Source organism: Bos javanicus, chromosome 3 (genome assembly GCF_032452875.1).
Source record: "Bos javanicus breed banteng chromosome 3, ARS-OSU_banteng_1.0, whole genome shotgun sequence".
Lineage (NCBI taxonomy): Eukaryota > Metazoa > Chordata > Mammalia > Artiodactyla > Bovidae > Bos > Bos javanicus.
This window is the reverse complement of record NC_083870.1, coordinates 7,518,399-7,532,673: the sequence shown is the minus strand read 5'-3', so window position 1 is coordinate 7,532,673 and position 14,275 is coordinate 7,518,399. Positions and strand designations below refer to the sequence as shown.

Here is a 14,275-nt window from a genome sequence, read left to right as displayed (position 1 = left end):
GATTGAACCCATGTCTCCTGCATTGTTCCTGCATTGCAGGCAGATCCTTTACCACTGAGCCCCTGGAGAAGCCACTAAGTAAAACCACTAACGCTATACAAATATAAGGGATGATGATGATGATTACAAAGGTTCCAGTTCTTGCTACTAAACATTCCATAGTTCTGAAAAAGACATAGCTCTCATCAATGTAACTATGGTTAGTTTTGGCGAAAACCCAGTGACTGACTGTTCAGAAGATAGATGCTGCTGGGTAGCAGCATTGCACCAAATTCACCCCCAGCCCCCTCCTTTGCCAGCAGAGAGGGCTCAGCTGCTAGACAAGGCTGGAAACAGATTATAGCCCTTCAACAAAGCTCAGCGCACTGGCCTTCTCAGAGGCTGAGTGCCTGACCTTGGCCTCATGAGCACTGTGTTCTACCCCCACAGCCACCTTTCCCAGGCTGTGTTCTCCAGAGAGAATGAAAAACATGTGGCTGCCAAGGTCAGGTAAAAGCAGAAGAGGAGGCTGTTACTGATGTTCCTGCACATTTGGATGGTTCTAGGGGCCAAGGGAAAGGGAGGTACTTTTCAACTTTGAAGGTCCAGTTGGATCGTGGTCTAATTCCTTTTGAACCCATTTGAAAGAAGCAGAAGCTGGTTCTAAAAGGGAGGAAGAATCCCAGGCCTGCATGAAGTCCGTAGGTAGTAGGATGCTGTTGACCATTCCCAATCCCATCAGTCTAGCTATTACTATCAGGGAAGGAAAGACTCAAGAAGCCAAGTAGCCTGATTCTCTTCGGGAGCCCCTCCAGGAGGAGTGGGGTGATAAGAGTAAACTGCCAAGATCCTATTGGCCACCTTGGCCTGCCTCCAAGTTTGGGCTCCAGTACCCTGACCCCACTCATTAGACCTCACAACTGAAGTGACTATGGACCTACCAACCCTCCCAGAGCAAACGGCCACGTTCAGACAGCACTTCATCCCAGCCCTGAGGGAGTTAAGGCTACGGGTAGTTGAGAAGGCTCTGGTGTTCTCTATCTTTAAAAAAATTTTAAATTGGAGGATAATTGCTTTACGATGTTATGTTGGTTTCTGCCATACAGCAACATGAAGCAGCCATAAGTATACATGTATACCTTCCCTCTCGTGCCTCCTCCCCGATCCCCACCCTACTCCTCTAGGTCATCACAGAGTACTGGCTGAAGCTCCCTGTGTCATACAGCAGCTTCCCATCAGTTATCTGTTTTACACATCAGTTCAGTTCAGTTCAGCCACTCAGTCGTGTCTGACTCTTTGCGACTCCATGAACCGCAGCACGTCAGGCCTCCCTGTCCACCACCAACTCCAAGAGTCCACCCAAACCCGTGTCCATTGAGTTGGTGATGCCATCCAACCATCTCATCTGTCGTCCCCTTCTCCTCCTGCCATTAATCTTTCCCAGCATCAGGGTCTTTTCCAATGAGTCAACTCTTCGCATCAGGTGGCCAAAGATTTGGAGTTTCAGCTTCAACATCAGTCCTTCCAATGAACACCCAGGACTTATCTCCTTCAGAATGGACTGGTTGGATCTCCTTGCAGTCCAAGGGACTCTCAAGAGTCTTTTCCAACACCACAGTTCAAAAGCACCAATTCTTCTGCGCTCAGCTTTCTTTATAGTCCAACTCTCACATCTATACATGACTCCTGGAAAAACCATAGCCTTGACTAGATGGACCTTTGTTGGCAAAGTAATGTCTCTGCTTTTTAATATGATGTCTAGGTTAGTCATAACTTCCCTTCCAAGAAGCAAGCATCTTAATTTCATGGCTGCAATCACCATCTGCAGTGATTTTGGAGCCCCCCAAAATAAAGTCAGCCACTGTTTCCACTGTTTCCCCATCTATTTGCCATGAAGTGACAGGACCAGATGCCATGATCTTAGTTTTCTGAATGTTGAGCTTTACGCCAACTTTTTCACTCTCCTCTTTCATTTTCATCAAGAGACTCTTTAGTTCTTCACTTTCTGCCATAAGGGTGGCATCATCTGCATATCTGAGGTTATTGATATTTTTCCCAGCAATCTTGATTCCAGCTTGTGCTTCTTCCAGCCCAGCGTTTCTCATGATGTACTCTGCATATAAGTTAAATAAGTAGGGTGACCATATACAGCCTTGACATGGTCCTTTTCCTATTTGGAACCAGTCTGTTGTTCCATGTCCAGTTCTAACCGTCACTTTCTGACCTGAATACAGATTTCTCAAGAGGCAGATTAGATGGTCTGGTATTCCCATCTCTTTCAGAACTTTCCAGTTTATTGTGATCCACACAGTCAAAGCCTTTGGCATAGTCAATAAAGCAGAAATAGATGTTTTTCTGGAACTCTCTTGCTTTTGTGATGATCCAGCAAATGTTGGCAATTTGATCTCTGGTTCCTCTGCCTTTTCTAAAACCAGCTTGAACTGGTTCTGGAAGTTCATAGTTCACATATTGCTGAAGCCTGGCTTGGAGAATTTTGAGCATTACTTTACGAGTGTGTGAGATGAGTGCAATTGTGCGGTAGTTTGAGCATTCTTTGGCATTGCCTTTCTTTAGGATTGGAATGAAAACTGACCTTTTCTAGTCCTGTGGCCACTGCTGAGTTTTCCAAATTTGCTGACATATTGAGTGCAGCACTTTCACAGCATCATCATTTAGGACTTGAAATAGCTCCACTGGAATTCCATCACCTCCACTAGCTTTGTTCGTAGTGATGCTTTCTAAGGCCCACTTGACTTCACATTCCAGGATGTCTGGCTCTAGGTGAGTGACCACACCATCATGCTTATCTGGGTGGTAAAGATCTTTTTTGTACAGTTCTGTGTATTCTTGCCACCTCTTCTTAATATCTTCTGCGTCTGTTAGGTCCATACCATTTCTGTCCTTTATTGAGCCCATCTTTGCATGAAATGTTCCCTTGGTATCTCTAATTTCCTTGAAGAGATCTCTAGTCTTTCCCATTCTATTGTTTTCCTCTATTTCTTTGCTTTATAGCTGAGGAAGGCTTTCTTATCTCTCCTTGCTATTCTTTGGAACTCTGCATTCAAATGGGTATATCTTTCCTTTTCTCCTTTGCTTTTCACTTCCCTTCTTTTCACAGGTATTTCTAAGGCCTCCTCAAACAGCCATTTTGTTTTTTTGCATTTCTTTTTCTTGGGGATGGTCTTGATCCCTGTCTCCTGTACAATGTCACAAACCTCCATCCATAGTTCATCAGGCACTCTGTCTATCAGATCTAATCCCTTGAAATCTATTTCTTACTTCCACTGTATAATCATAAGGCATTTGATTTAGGTCATATCTGAATGGTCTGGTTGTTTTCCCTTCTTTCTCAATTTAAGTCTGAATTTGGCAATAAGGAGTTCATGATCTGAGCCACAGTCAGCTCCCGTTCTTGTTTTTGCTGACTGTATAGAGTTTCTCCATCTTTGGCTGCAAAGAATAGAATCAATCTGATTTCAGTATTGGCCATCTGGTGATGTCCATGTGTAGAGTCTTCTCTTGTGTTGTTGGAAGAGGGTGTTTGCTATGACCAGTGCGTTCTCTTGGCAGAACTCTATTAGCCTTTGCCCTTCTTCATTCTGTATTCCAAGACCAAATTTGCCTGTTACTCCAGGTGTTTCTTGATTTCCTACTTTTGCATTCCAGTCCCCTATAATGGAAAGGACATCTTTTTTGGGTGTTAGTTCTAAAAGGTCTTGTAGGTCTTCAGAGAACCATTCAAATCAGCTTCTTCAGTGTTACTGGTCGGGGCATAGACTTGGATTACCGTGATATTGAATGGTTTGCCTTGGAAATGAACAGATGTCATTCTGTTGTTTCAGAGATTGCATCCAAGCCCTGCGTTTCGGACTCTTCTGACACCTGGTAGTGTATGTTTGTCAATGCTACACTCTCGATTCGTCCCACCTTCTCCTTCTCCCACGTGTTCACATCTGTCCTTTACCTCTGTGTCTCTATCCCTGCCCTGCAAATAGGCTCATCTGTACCGTTTTTCTATATTCCATATATATGCATTAATATCGAATACTTGTTTTTCTCTTTCTGATTTATTTCACTCTGTATAATAGGCTCTAGTTTCATCCACCTCATTAGAACTGACTCAAATTTGTTTATTTTTATGGCTGAGTAATATTCCATTGTATACATGTACCACAATTTCTTTATCCAGTCATCCATCAATGAACATTGAGGTTGCTTCCATGTCCTGACTATTGTAAATGTTCAATAGAAATGAACATTGGGATACATGTGTCTTTTTGAATTATGGTTTTCTCAGGGTACATGCCCAGTAGTGGGCTTGCTGGGTCATACGGTAGTGTTATTCCTAGGTTTTTAGGGAATCTCCATATTGCTCTCCACAGTGGCTGCATCAGTCTACATTCCCATCAACAGTACAGGAGGGTTTCCTTTTCTCCACATTCTCTCCAGCATTTATTGTTTGTAGATTTTTTTGATGATGGTCATTCTGTTGGGGATGAGGTGATACCTCATTGTAGTTTTGATTTGCATTTCTCTAATAATCAGTGATCTTGAGCATCTTTTCATGTGTTTGTTGGCCATCTGTATGTGGTGTTCTCTTTCTGGGAACATTTTAGGAGTATAAGGAGTGTGCTGAAATCAATCCTTGAAACCATAACATTTCATCATCCTTGTCCCAGTTCTCCTGGCAAAGCAACAGAGGGATATTTGCCCCTACTCTCTCATTGGTCATAACCTGAGTGCTTTGTTTTTTTAACCATTTCAAAGTATTTATGAAATGGTTAGTTCAACTTTATCCCCTCAGGAAACACACAAAGTAGGCAGCAGACGTTTCCCACTTTACAGATGGAAAAAGTGAGATATGGCTGCGTGGGAACGGCAAACAAAGAGCAATTCACCGTCCTGAGTCCTGGTCCAGTGGCTCTTTCTGCCCCCTTGAAGAGCCTTATATACACCTCCTTCTACATCTGCTATCTCAACTAATCACCCATCAGGGAACCTCAGCTTCTCCACAAGAGACCCCCAAACGCCCACTTTTTCATGAGGAATAATAATATATTTACAGTCATCTCATTATTAAATTTATCTTACGTTAACATTCTAAAAATTAAATAGTTTTTTACTTGAAGTAGCAGCTCTTTGAGCCACTGCTTCAAGAATTCATTCAAGGACTGGATGCCAGTCAATGAACTTCTCATCAATCAGGCTGAACGATGGTCATTCCTTTTCTGATAATTACATGATTGCTTATTTACATGTTGAAGCATTACAACAACAAATCAATGTCAACATTACTGTTTACGACTTCAATCTCCCATCAGCTGTGAAAACCATAGCTCCAGCTGTGCACCTCTTTAGAACTCACTCATACAAATGCATCTCTGTCTATGGACATTACATTACTAGTCTACTTTTCCTGGAAGTGAGCAGCCTGAATGGTTTCCAATAAGGGGTATTATTTATTAGTAAACATTTTATGTCTTTTTTTTCTAAAATGGATTTGAGATGGATTACTGCTCCTCCTCTCTGACACACACAGAGACATGCACCAGAATAGTTTCTTTAAGAAAGGAAATTAATAACCATATACCCAGAATAGAGGTGACTCCACCTTAAAATACGAAGTAAGATGCTTATTGTACTTTTTACATTTTATTCAGCTCTGAGTTCCCTCGAAGTCAAGGGAAAATAGATATACATTGTTTAGTGGTTCTTATATATGGAAAAAAGAACGTATTTCTTTTTATCACCAACAATTTGGCATGATTTTGATGAGTGTTTTATGTATATTTTTTTCTTTCCAAAGAATAATGAGTTAAATATAACCAGGGTACGTGCTTTCTGAAAACAAGGCTTTGGTTGACTTTAATACACTTTGAGGTTTGATCAAGAGAAAGATATAGAAATCTAGACTCTTCCTTACCTCCTCCAGCTTGTCCACTCGCCCCACCAGTTTGGTGGTAACTGAATGCAGCTTCAGGAGATCCAAGCCGTAGAAAGCTCCTTCCAGCATGTCTATAATGGTGGAGAGCTACGGAACAAGGGCAGGCATCAGTCCAAGGCTGGTGCAGACGGACCTAGAGGGAGATGGCTCCACGTCGGAGGCTGGACAGGGACACCACTAGCCAGGAATTGCGAGGCCCCTCAGAAACGCACTTGTGCGGGTGGATAGGCAGATCCAATGGTGCAGGTGTGTTCTGTCTACTGGAGTACATGGCTAAGAAGATAGGAGACTCCTACAAGTCAACTGAGGTCTGAATAGCTTCACCAAACTGTTTATACTTCCTTTATTAAGTCTATCAGTTGGATGCATGTCTGTCTTTCCTACTAGACTGTGAGCTCCTTGAAAGCAGTGCTATGTCATCTTCATCCTCGATTCCCCATGATATCTTGGCCCATAACAAGTGATATATAAACACTCAACAAAGTGGCTTATTAACATCCGTGCCTTGAGGATATGCTTCTGAAATACTTACATGCATTGTCTGCTGAAGTCCCTGGAAGACACCAGCAAGCTTTACCTTAGCACTAAAAGCAAAACTGCCCCTGGGAGGTAAAAGAGACCCAGTGGCCCACCTTTAAGGTGGCAAGTTGTCATGGGGTACCCAGCTGTCTCAATTTTTTCGACACTGTCCTCCCTGCCAGTACAGAGCCGGTGGGAGAAAGATGGCTGAGGTGCTGGTGACATCCAGGTCATGCAAAGTTTAGGCATAGGAAGCTGACGAGAGATGCTTAAAGTGAGCCTCCCTGCCAAGGACTATCCCTGGAAGATAGGGATGGGGCACATGCTTGTGCCCCACAGCCTTTCTATCAGATAAGAACTCCGTGTGTGAAGCGCTCATGTTTCAAAGATCTCCTTCCTCTGCATCAGAGGAAGATAGCTGAAGCCTGGGTGAGAGCCACGGAAGGGCAGCCAGTGAGTATGCACTGTGACGATTCTCTGATTCCTAAAATTTTGCCTGCTATTGTTTCAGAACCCCCCAAGAGTCCAATCCTATAACTGAGTGATTGTGCCTTTGGTTCAGAAATTGTTTCACAGCAGAGTTGCAGCTCTAAGTGACATGGCTGAATTCAGGGACACTCATTTTACTGGTAAACCCTGCTGCTGCTACTGCTAAGTGGCTTCAGTCGTGTCCGACTCTGTGCGACCCCATAGATGGCAGCCCACCAGGCTCCCCCGTCCCTGGGATTCTCCAGCAAGAACATGGAGTGGGTTGCCATTTCCTTCTCCAATGCATGAAAGTGAAAAGTGAAAGTGAACTTGCTCAGTCGCATCCAACTCCTAGCAACCCCATGGACTGCAGCCTACCAGGCTCCTCCGTCCAAGGGATTTTCCAGGCAAGAGCACTGGGGTGGGATGAAGCCCAACTCTGCTTAAAGGAATATCAGTGACGACCAGTTACCAAGTGTGCGCCAGCTTCTGGCATAGCAGTAGCACTTTGCATGGTCATTCATTACTGGAATGTGTCTATGGAGCCCCAACTCTATGTCAGTCATTGTGCCACATACTCAATAGTTGTCATCTCATCTATGCTCAAAACCCTCAAAGGTAGATGTTATTCTTCCTACTTTTTAATTCAAGGAGACTGAGGTCAGGCCAGTTGAATAACTTGTATATCACCATGCAGCAAGCACTAGCAATGATTTGAACCCAAGTCTGACTCCAAATCAAGCTTATCCCATGAGCCCACACTACAGATGAAGAGGGGAAAGTGGGGATCAGATGAAGGCCTCAGCTAACCTATGCGGCTGCCCCAGATAGGGCCTGAGTTTCCCCACCCTGTGGTCCAGGATTATAGGATTCCAATTGTGAGTATCATTGCTTTACAATGTTGTGTTAATTTTGACTGTACAGCAAAATGAATCAGCCACACATGTACATATTATTGCTGTTGTTCAGTTGCTAAGTCATGTCAGATATTCATATATCGTCTCCTTTTTGGATTTTCTTTCCATTCAGGTCACCCATTCGTGTCTGACTCTTTGCAACCCCATGGACTATAGCCTGCCAGGCTCCTCTGTCCATGAAATTCTCCAGGCAAGAATACTGGAGTGGGTTGCCATGCCCTCCTCCAGGGGATCTTCCTGACCCAGGGACTGAACTTGGGTCTCCTGCACTGCAGGCAGATTCTTTACCATCTAAGCCACTAGGGAAGCCCTTCAGGTCACCATAGAGAATTAAGTAGAGTTCCCTGTGCTATATAGTATATTCTCATTAGTTATATATTTTATATACAGTATCAGTAGTATGTATGTGCCAATCCCAATCTCCCAATTCCCCCCACCTCCGTCTTTCCCCTTGGTATCTGTACACTTGTTCTCCAGGTCTGTGTCTCTATAGGATTGCAGTTTGCTGACCGGACCTGGGCAGGCCCCAGGCCTCTTCTTCCCTGGGTCACCCAGCTCTTGCACTGAGGGCTAAAGGCTCACTGCTCTCTGTGTGTCTCTGGGGTGCTTGCTGTGCTGACAGTAAATCATGGCAGTAACTTTCCTGGAGAAGAACGCTGAGTTCTTTTGGCCAGCTGGGTCTGGCAGCTGTTCCCAGGCCCGGCCTCCTTGGCTCCCAAAGAGAGGGAGACATACTTTGCTCTAGGCATCACCCTCAGACATTAGAGTTGCAAATGACCAGTCTGTCAATTCCTCAGCTCCGGATCCACACACAACACTCTGAGGCTTGGAGCCTGACCTCCTTTAAAGGCTAAAACAGGGCCCACTTACTCCAAGGCCTTGATCCCCAGCAAAAGCCTTGTCAGACTCAAGGGTCCCGAAGGCACCCTCTCACCCAGGCATCACCTTCCACCAGGTCCTACCTTCAAGTCCCGGCTGTCTGCCTCCCGAAGCTTCTGGAGCCTGAAGTCTCCCTCGCAGGGATTGAGGGCGGATGGAGGTGCAACACAGGCGCACTTGCAGGAGGGGCCCGAGGTGATGGTCTCCACTGTGTAGAAGTCTTCCTTCCGGGAGGTCCCCGCGTTGACCCGCTGGCAGGCATCTCGGCCCAGGGGCCGCACCACACACTTGCACTGACAGTCCGAGCCCTCAGACACGGCCTTGACTTTGTCATAGTCTCCCAGCAACTGGACAAAGACAGAGAGACCAGGTTTGGGCTGTGCAAACACCAGCATCCATCAGGGTCCTGAAAAAGGCTCTACATTCACTTTGTCAGATGTCCTGCTAGCCAGAGATCTCCGCTAACTCTGGTGCAGAGTTGAAGGGGTCATCGCAACACAATTTGCTAACTCTAGCATTTCCTGGAAGGCACTCTGAGTTCAGCTCTCTTTACTTATTTTGGAAAGGAGTGCGTGTCTCAGGGAGCCTTAGTCTTTTATCACTTAAAGGAAAAAAACAAATAAGCTCCATCATTCTTCCAATAGTACTTGCCTTAGCTAGAATCCAGATTTAGACTGAAAAGGGAAAGGAGAAAGGATGGCGGAGGGATTGGAAAACTGGCGTTCCAATTTCAAGACTGCTGGCTTCTGTTCCCCTTCATTCATTCTCCATTTACTGAGTGCCACCTTGGGACTGAGCTTGGTGCTATGAGAGGTAAAGCGATGAATGGGTCAGAGAGCCTGCTCTCGAGAGCTTCCTGTGCAAGAGGTCTATAAGTTATGATCACCCCAAGCAGGGAGTGGTAAGTACCCCGGATGTGGGAGTCCAGTGGGAGCTCAAACAGAAGGCCACAGAGCGTGGCTTCTAGAAGGAAGTGGTATCTGATGTGGCCTCAAAGGATGAGTTAGATTTGGAAAAAAGAAACTGGGAGGAGAGAGACAGATGCAGATGTCAGTAGGTTTACTCAGCCCAACGGTTCATTTGGCTCCTAGAATAGCTTCTGCACCCAAACCCCAGGCCAAAGCCAGGAAAGCAAACTGGCAGCACTTACTGCCTCCACAGCGCTAAACATTTCCTTCTGAGTGCTTGCCCAGGCAGGAAAACACGCAAGGGCAGGCTTGCTGGAACCACAATCCTAGGCACTTGCTGGGGACAAGGCTCCTCCCCAGCTCCTCTGCAAGACATCCTATATCCCCAAGGTCATGGCTCCCTCTGTGGGCACAGGGAATGGTTCCCTTCCTTTGACTAATGACCCTGGCAGGCAAGCTCTGGGCTTGTTGGAGTGGATATGTTCCTGGGATGCAGTTGGGGGAAAGAAGTCTTGTAATGTTTTTCTTGCAAAGGTTGGGTTTCTTCTAATACTAATATTTGTGTTAGGACTGTTGTCAAAGGCAGAATGGATCAGTGGAAGACAGAGTTGTAGTTCAAGATGACTTAAGTGGCCGGTCTTTATGGGCTGATGGAAAATCATAACTGTCTGCTCTCTGAAACTCTGCTTAGATTCCTATATAGCCCTACTCAGAGACTCTGGGCGAATTCCTTCCTTTCAGGAGGCTCAAGTTTCAGGAAAGTTTTTGTTGATGGTCCTCCAGAGCCCCAGTATGATGGATTTTTAAGTCTTTTTGATTTAGGGGTCAGTGCGAGGTTATGGATGAGTATAGGGCATATATTAGCATAATTCTTAAAGGAAGGGTGAGGTGACTAATGTTTGATAAATGCCAAAGTGGAGCCGATCATTCTTTCTACAGGAAGGAGTCAAGGACCCCAGTCCAAGGGCTTAGTAGAGGCACAGGCAGCACTATAGGGATCCTTTTTCAGCCATCCCGCCTCCTTAGGATTAAGGTGACACCCAACACACAGTCATCAGGCCGGTCCTGGAAAGCGTGAAATAAACAGTCTAGAGAGAACTGTTCTTTACTGTCATGAGATCAGGGCTGCAGACGGTCAGAGGACCTGGCTCTGCCCATCTCTAGGGCCCTTTACTGTTTCAAGCCTTACGGTCCTTATCTGTAGAGCGGTAGTAAGCACGCGTGAGGATTGAGGCAAATTAAACAAGTGAAAGCTTTTTGTAAAAGGGTGTGTTACAGATCCGGTTCCTACCCGCTGTCACTCCCCGCTCTGACACCATCTGCCAGACCTGAGTGGATCTGCATTTCCCTCTTATCTCCCCAGTGTGAGGGGGCACTTATCATCAGTGCCTCCGTGTGGGGCTCACCTCATGTTCATCACATTTGTTGGTGCTCTCTCTCCTCCCTGGGGGTCTCACTCAGGGTCATGAAATATCTCCCCATGGGTTACACCACCTGCCTCGGTCCAACACGCCCGCCTGTATTCACATTCCAGTTCTGACGAACAGCCACACAGACAAGAGATGGCCATACTTTCCACAACCCTTGAACCAAAAGGTTTTGATATTTTTTCTTTCTTCTCAGGGAGTTGTGACGTGTCTCCCCTTCCTTCTCCTCTCCTTTTTCCTGATTCTGTAACCTTGAAAGACCCTATGACTTTGAGAGGAGGACCCATGTCTCTTCAGTTAAGAAAATGTTCTGATAAATGAAAAGCAAAAGCCCTCCCCTTCGGTAATGGAGGGACAAACAGCTGCCTCCAAACGCTTCAGCGGGGACCGTCTTAAGGCTCTTGCCATCACTGGGGCCAAAGGAGTGGGCATGGGACTCGCAGCCTACCTGAGATAACACGTTCTCCTGGTTGTCTGCTTCGTTTTGCAGAGTCTCATCCTCTGTGGGTGCCACCGTCTGCACATCTGGGGGCTCGGTCGTCCCGGTGGGGGGAGCGCTGTACCCCCAGCCCAGAGTCGTAACCAGAGCGAAGCAGAGAACTAGCAGCAAAGACTTGGCCATGAGGAAGGCGACAAGAGGGAGCTCGGCCCCTTGGAAGAATGGCTGGGGTCCGGTGCGGAGGGTGGTGGGGCAGGGGCGCGGGTATCTCAGCAAGGAGTGAGGCGAGAGGGTGTCTTGGCTGGAGCCCCAAAGTGACTGCTCTAGAGCTGGGTGCGGCCGGGCGGGGCAGGAATGTGCACCCCAGAGACCCTGGTCATCTCCTTCCCGACGCGATCAGCCGGTAGACAGTGGGGCGCAGGGCAGAAGGAGGTGACAAGGAAGGTGGAGGTGGCAAGGCGAGCGCGTCGTCCTCTGGAGAGGGCTCAGGTGGAAGGAGCGGGTCCGGGCGGATGCGAGCGGGGCGCTGCGCGCCGGGGCGGGCGGCGGGAAGCCTGGGGGCGCACCCGGGCCCTGTGGGAGTGCGGGGCCGGCAGCGGCGGCGGTGCCGAGAGCTGCTGGGCCAGGGCGCCGCGCAGCGCTGGCGCGGAGGGAGGGCGGAGCCTCTATTGTGCCGGGCCGCGGGGATGCAGCCAGTTACCGCGCGGAGGAGGAGGAGGACCGGGAAGCGCCCTGGGCTCGGGCGGCGGGGAGACCAGCCGACCCCGCCCCCGACTCGACCTCAGCTGCTGCTCACGCCCTCCAGGGGTGACGTCGGAAGGGCGCCTCTTTCATCTGACCGCAAATGGGAGAGAAGTTACCCTGAGCCGGGTCCTTGAAGTTCGGGGATTCCTTGTGCCCGTTCTCTCCGAGAGGAGCGAGTTTCCTGTGGGTTGGCAGGTAGGCACCAAGAGCTCTCTCCAAGCGCGAGCCAGTATAGATGGATCCTCAACACCCTCCTTTTATTGCACCTGGAGGACGGAAGGAACATTTGCTCTTGGATGTTTCTTTTCCCGGACGACTCTGGAAAGACTCTTGGCAGCTTTGAACTTGGCGCCACTGGTCGTTTGCTCGCCTGCCACAGCTTTAGAACCTGGTAATACCTCCACCCAGAGGGTAACTATTGAACTCTCTGCAGGAGTGTCCTCAGCTCAATTCGGTCGCTCAGTCGTATCCGACTCTTTGCGACCGCATGAACCACAGCACGCCAGGCCTCCCTGTCCATCACCAACTCCCGGAGTCTACTGAAACCCATATCCGTTGAGTGGGTGATGCCATCCAACCATCTCATCCTCTGTCGTCCCCTTCTCCTCCCGCCCTCAATCTTTCCCTGCATCAGGGTCTTTTCAAATGAGTCAGCTCTTCGCCTTAGGTGGCCAAAGTATTGGAGTTTCACCTTCAACATCAGTCAATGAATACCCGGGAATGATTTCCTTTAGGATGGACTGGTTGGATCTCCTTGCAGTCCAAGGGACTCTCAAGAGTCTTCTCCAACACCACAGTTCAAAAGCATCAATTCTTCGGGCTCAGCTTTCTTTATAGTCCAACTCTCACATCCACACATGACTACTGGAAAAACCATAGCTAAGTTGTGTAATTATTAAAAACAAAGAGAGTAGTTTTTTCAGTAAATCTCTGACAGTCTGTGGGTGGGGGCCAGGGGGAGGGGGGAGCTACTATCGGAGATGCAGTTGATTGTCCAAGGGTACAACTCTTACTGTCTTCATGGTTTGGGACAATTGTCAGGATCTCTGTCACTGGATGATCTCTTAGAAGATGTCCACCTTCAACAGTGTGCAACTGTGCTACAGTATCCCTTAATTAGGTTCCGTTTTATAAACCAACTGTGAAGATTAACAGTGTCTGAATTAAAGGAACTGCACTGCACCTTCTGAGACAACTGTGGAAATGCAAAACAGAGCCAGACCCTTTAGAAGATGTGAAAAGTGTCACGCATCTTTGGGAAATTCAAACACTGTGCCTTTATAGTAAGGAAAAAGGGTCCTCATAATCTAAATAATAAACTATGAGATTTCAGCTCATATAAACGATGCTGGTTGAGAGAAGCACAGAGTTTTGCCAAGAGAACACACTGGTCATAACAAACATCATCTTCTAACAGCACAAGAGAAGACTCTGCACATGGACATCACCAGATGGTCAGTGCTGAAATCAGATTGATTATATTCTTTGCAGCCAAAGATGGGGAAGATCAGCAAAAATAAGCTGACTGTGGCTCAGATCATGAACTCCTTATTGCAAAATTCAGACTTAAACTGAAAAACTGGGGAAAACCACTAGATCATTCAGGTATGACCTAAATCAAATGCCTTATAATTATACAGTAGAAGTGACAAATAGATTCAAGGGATTAGATCTGATAGACAGAGTGCCTGAAAAACTATGGATGGAGGTTCATGACATGGTACAGGAAGCAGTGATCAAGACCATCCCCAAGAAAAAGAAATGCAAAAAGGCAACATGGTTGCTGAGGAGGCCTTACAAATAGCTGTGAAAAGAAGAGAAGCTAAAGGCAAAGGAGAAAAAGAAAGATAGACCCATTTGAATGCAGAGTTCCAAAGAATAGCAAGGAGGTAAGAAAGCCTTCCTCAGTGATCAATGCAAAGAAATAGAGGAAAACTATAGAATGGGAAAGACTAGAGATCTCTTTAAGAAAATTAGAGATACCAAGGGAACATTTCATGCAAAGATGGGTACAATAAAGGGCAGAAACAGTATGGACCTAACAGAAGCAA

The 14,275-nt window shown here is 46.8% G+C and overlaps 1 protein-coding gene across 4 annotated transcripts in view; it reads right to left on the bottom strand.

The window, feature by feature from the left end:
- OLFML2B (olfactomedin like 2B) overlaps nucleotides 1–12,176 on the bottom strand; it is a 49,311-nt gene extending 37,135 nt beyond the window's left edge. For 2 of the 4 annotated variants that reach the window (XM_061400227.1, XM_061400231.1), the window contains exons 1-3: nucleotides 11,490–12,176; nucleotides 8,790–9,053; nucleotides 5,903–6,010 (exon numbers count right to left, since the gene is read on the bottom strand). In XM_061400227.1, coding sequence (XP_061256211.1) covers nucleotides 5,903–6,010; nucleotides 8,790–9,053; nucleotides 11,490–11,663 — 546 coding nt within the window. In that variant the 5' untranslated portion in view covers nucleotides 11,664–12,176. The remainder of the gene's footprint in view (nucleotides 1–5,902; nucleotides 6,011–8,789; nucleotides 9,054–11,489) is intronic. The other 2 variants (XM_061400251.1, XM_061400241.1) reach the window with 2 other exon arrangements.
- Between the last annotated feature and the right edge of the window lie 2,099 nt (nucleotides 12,177–14,275).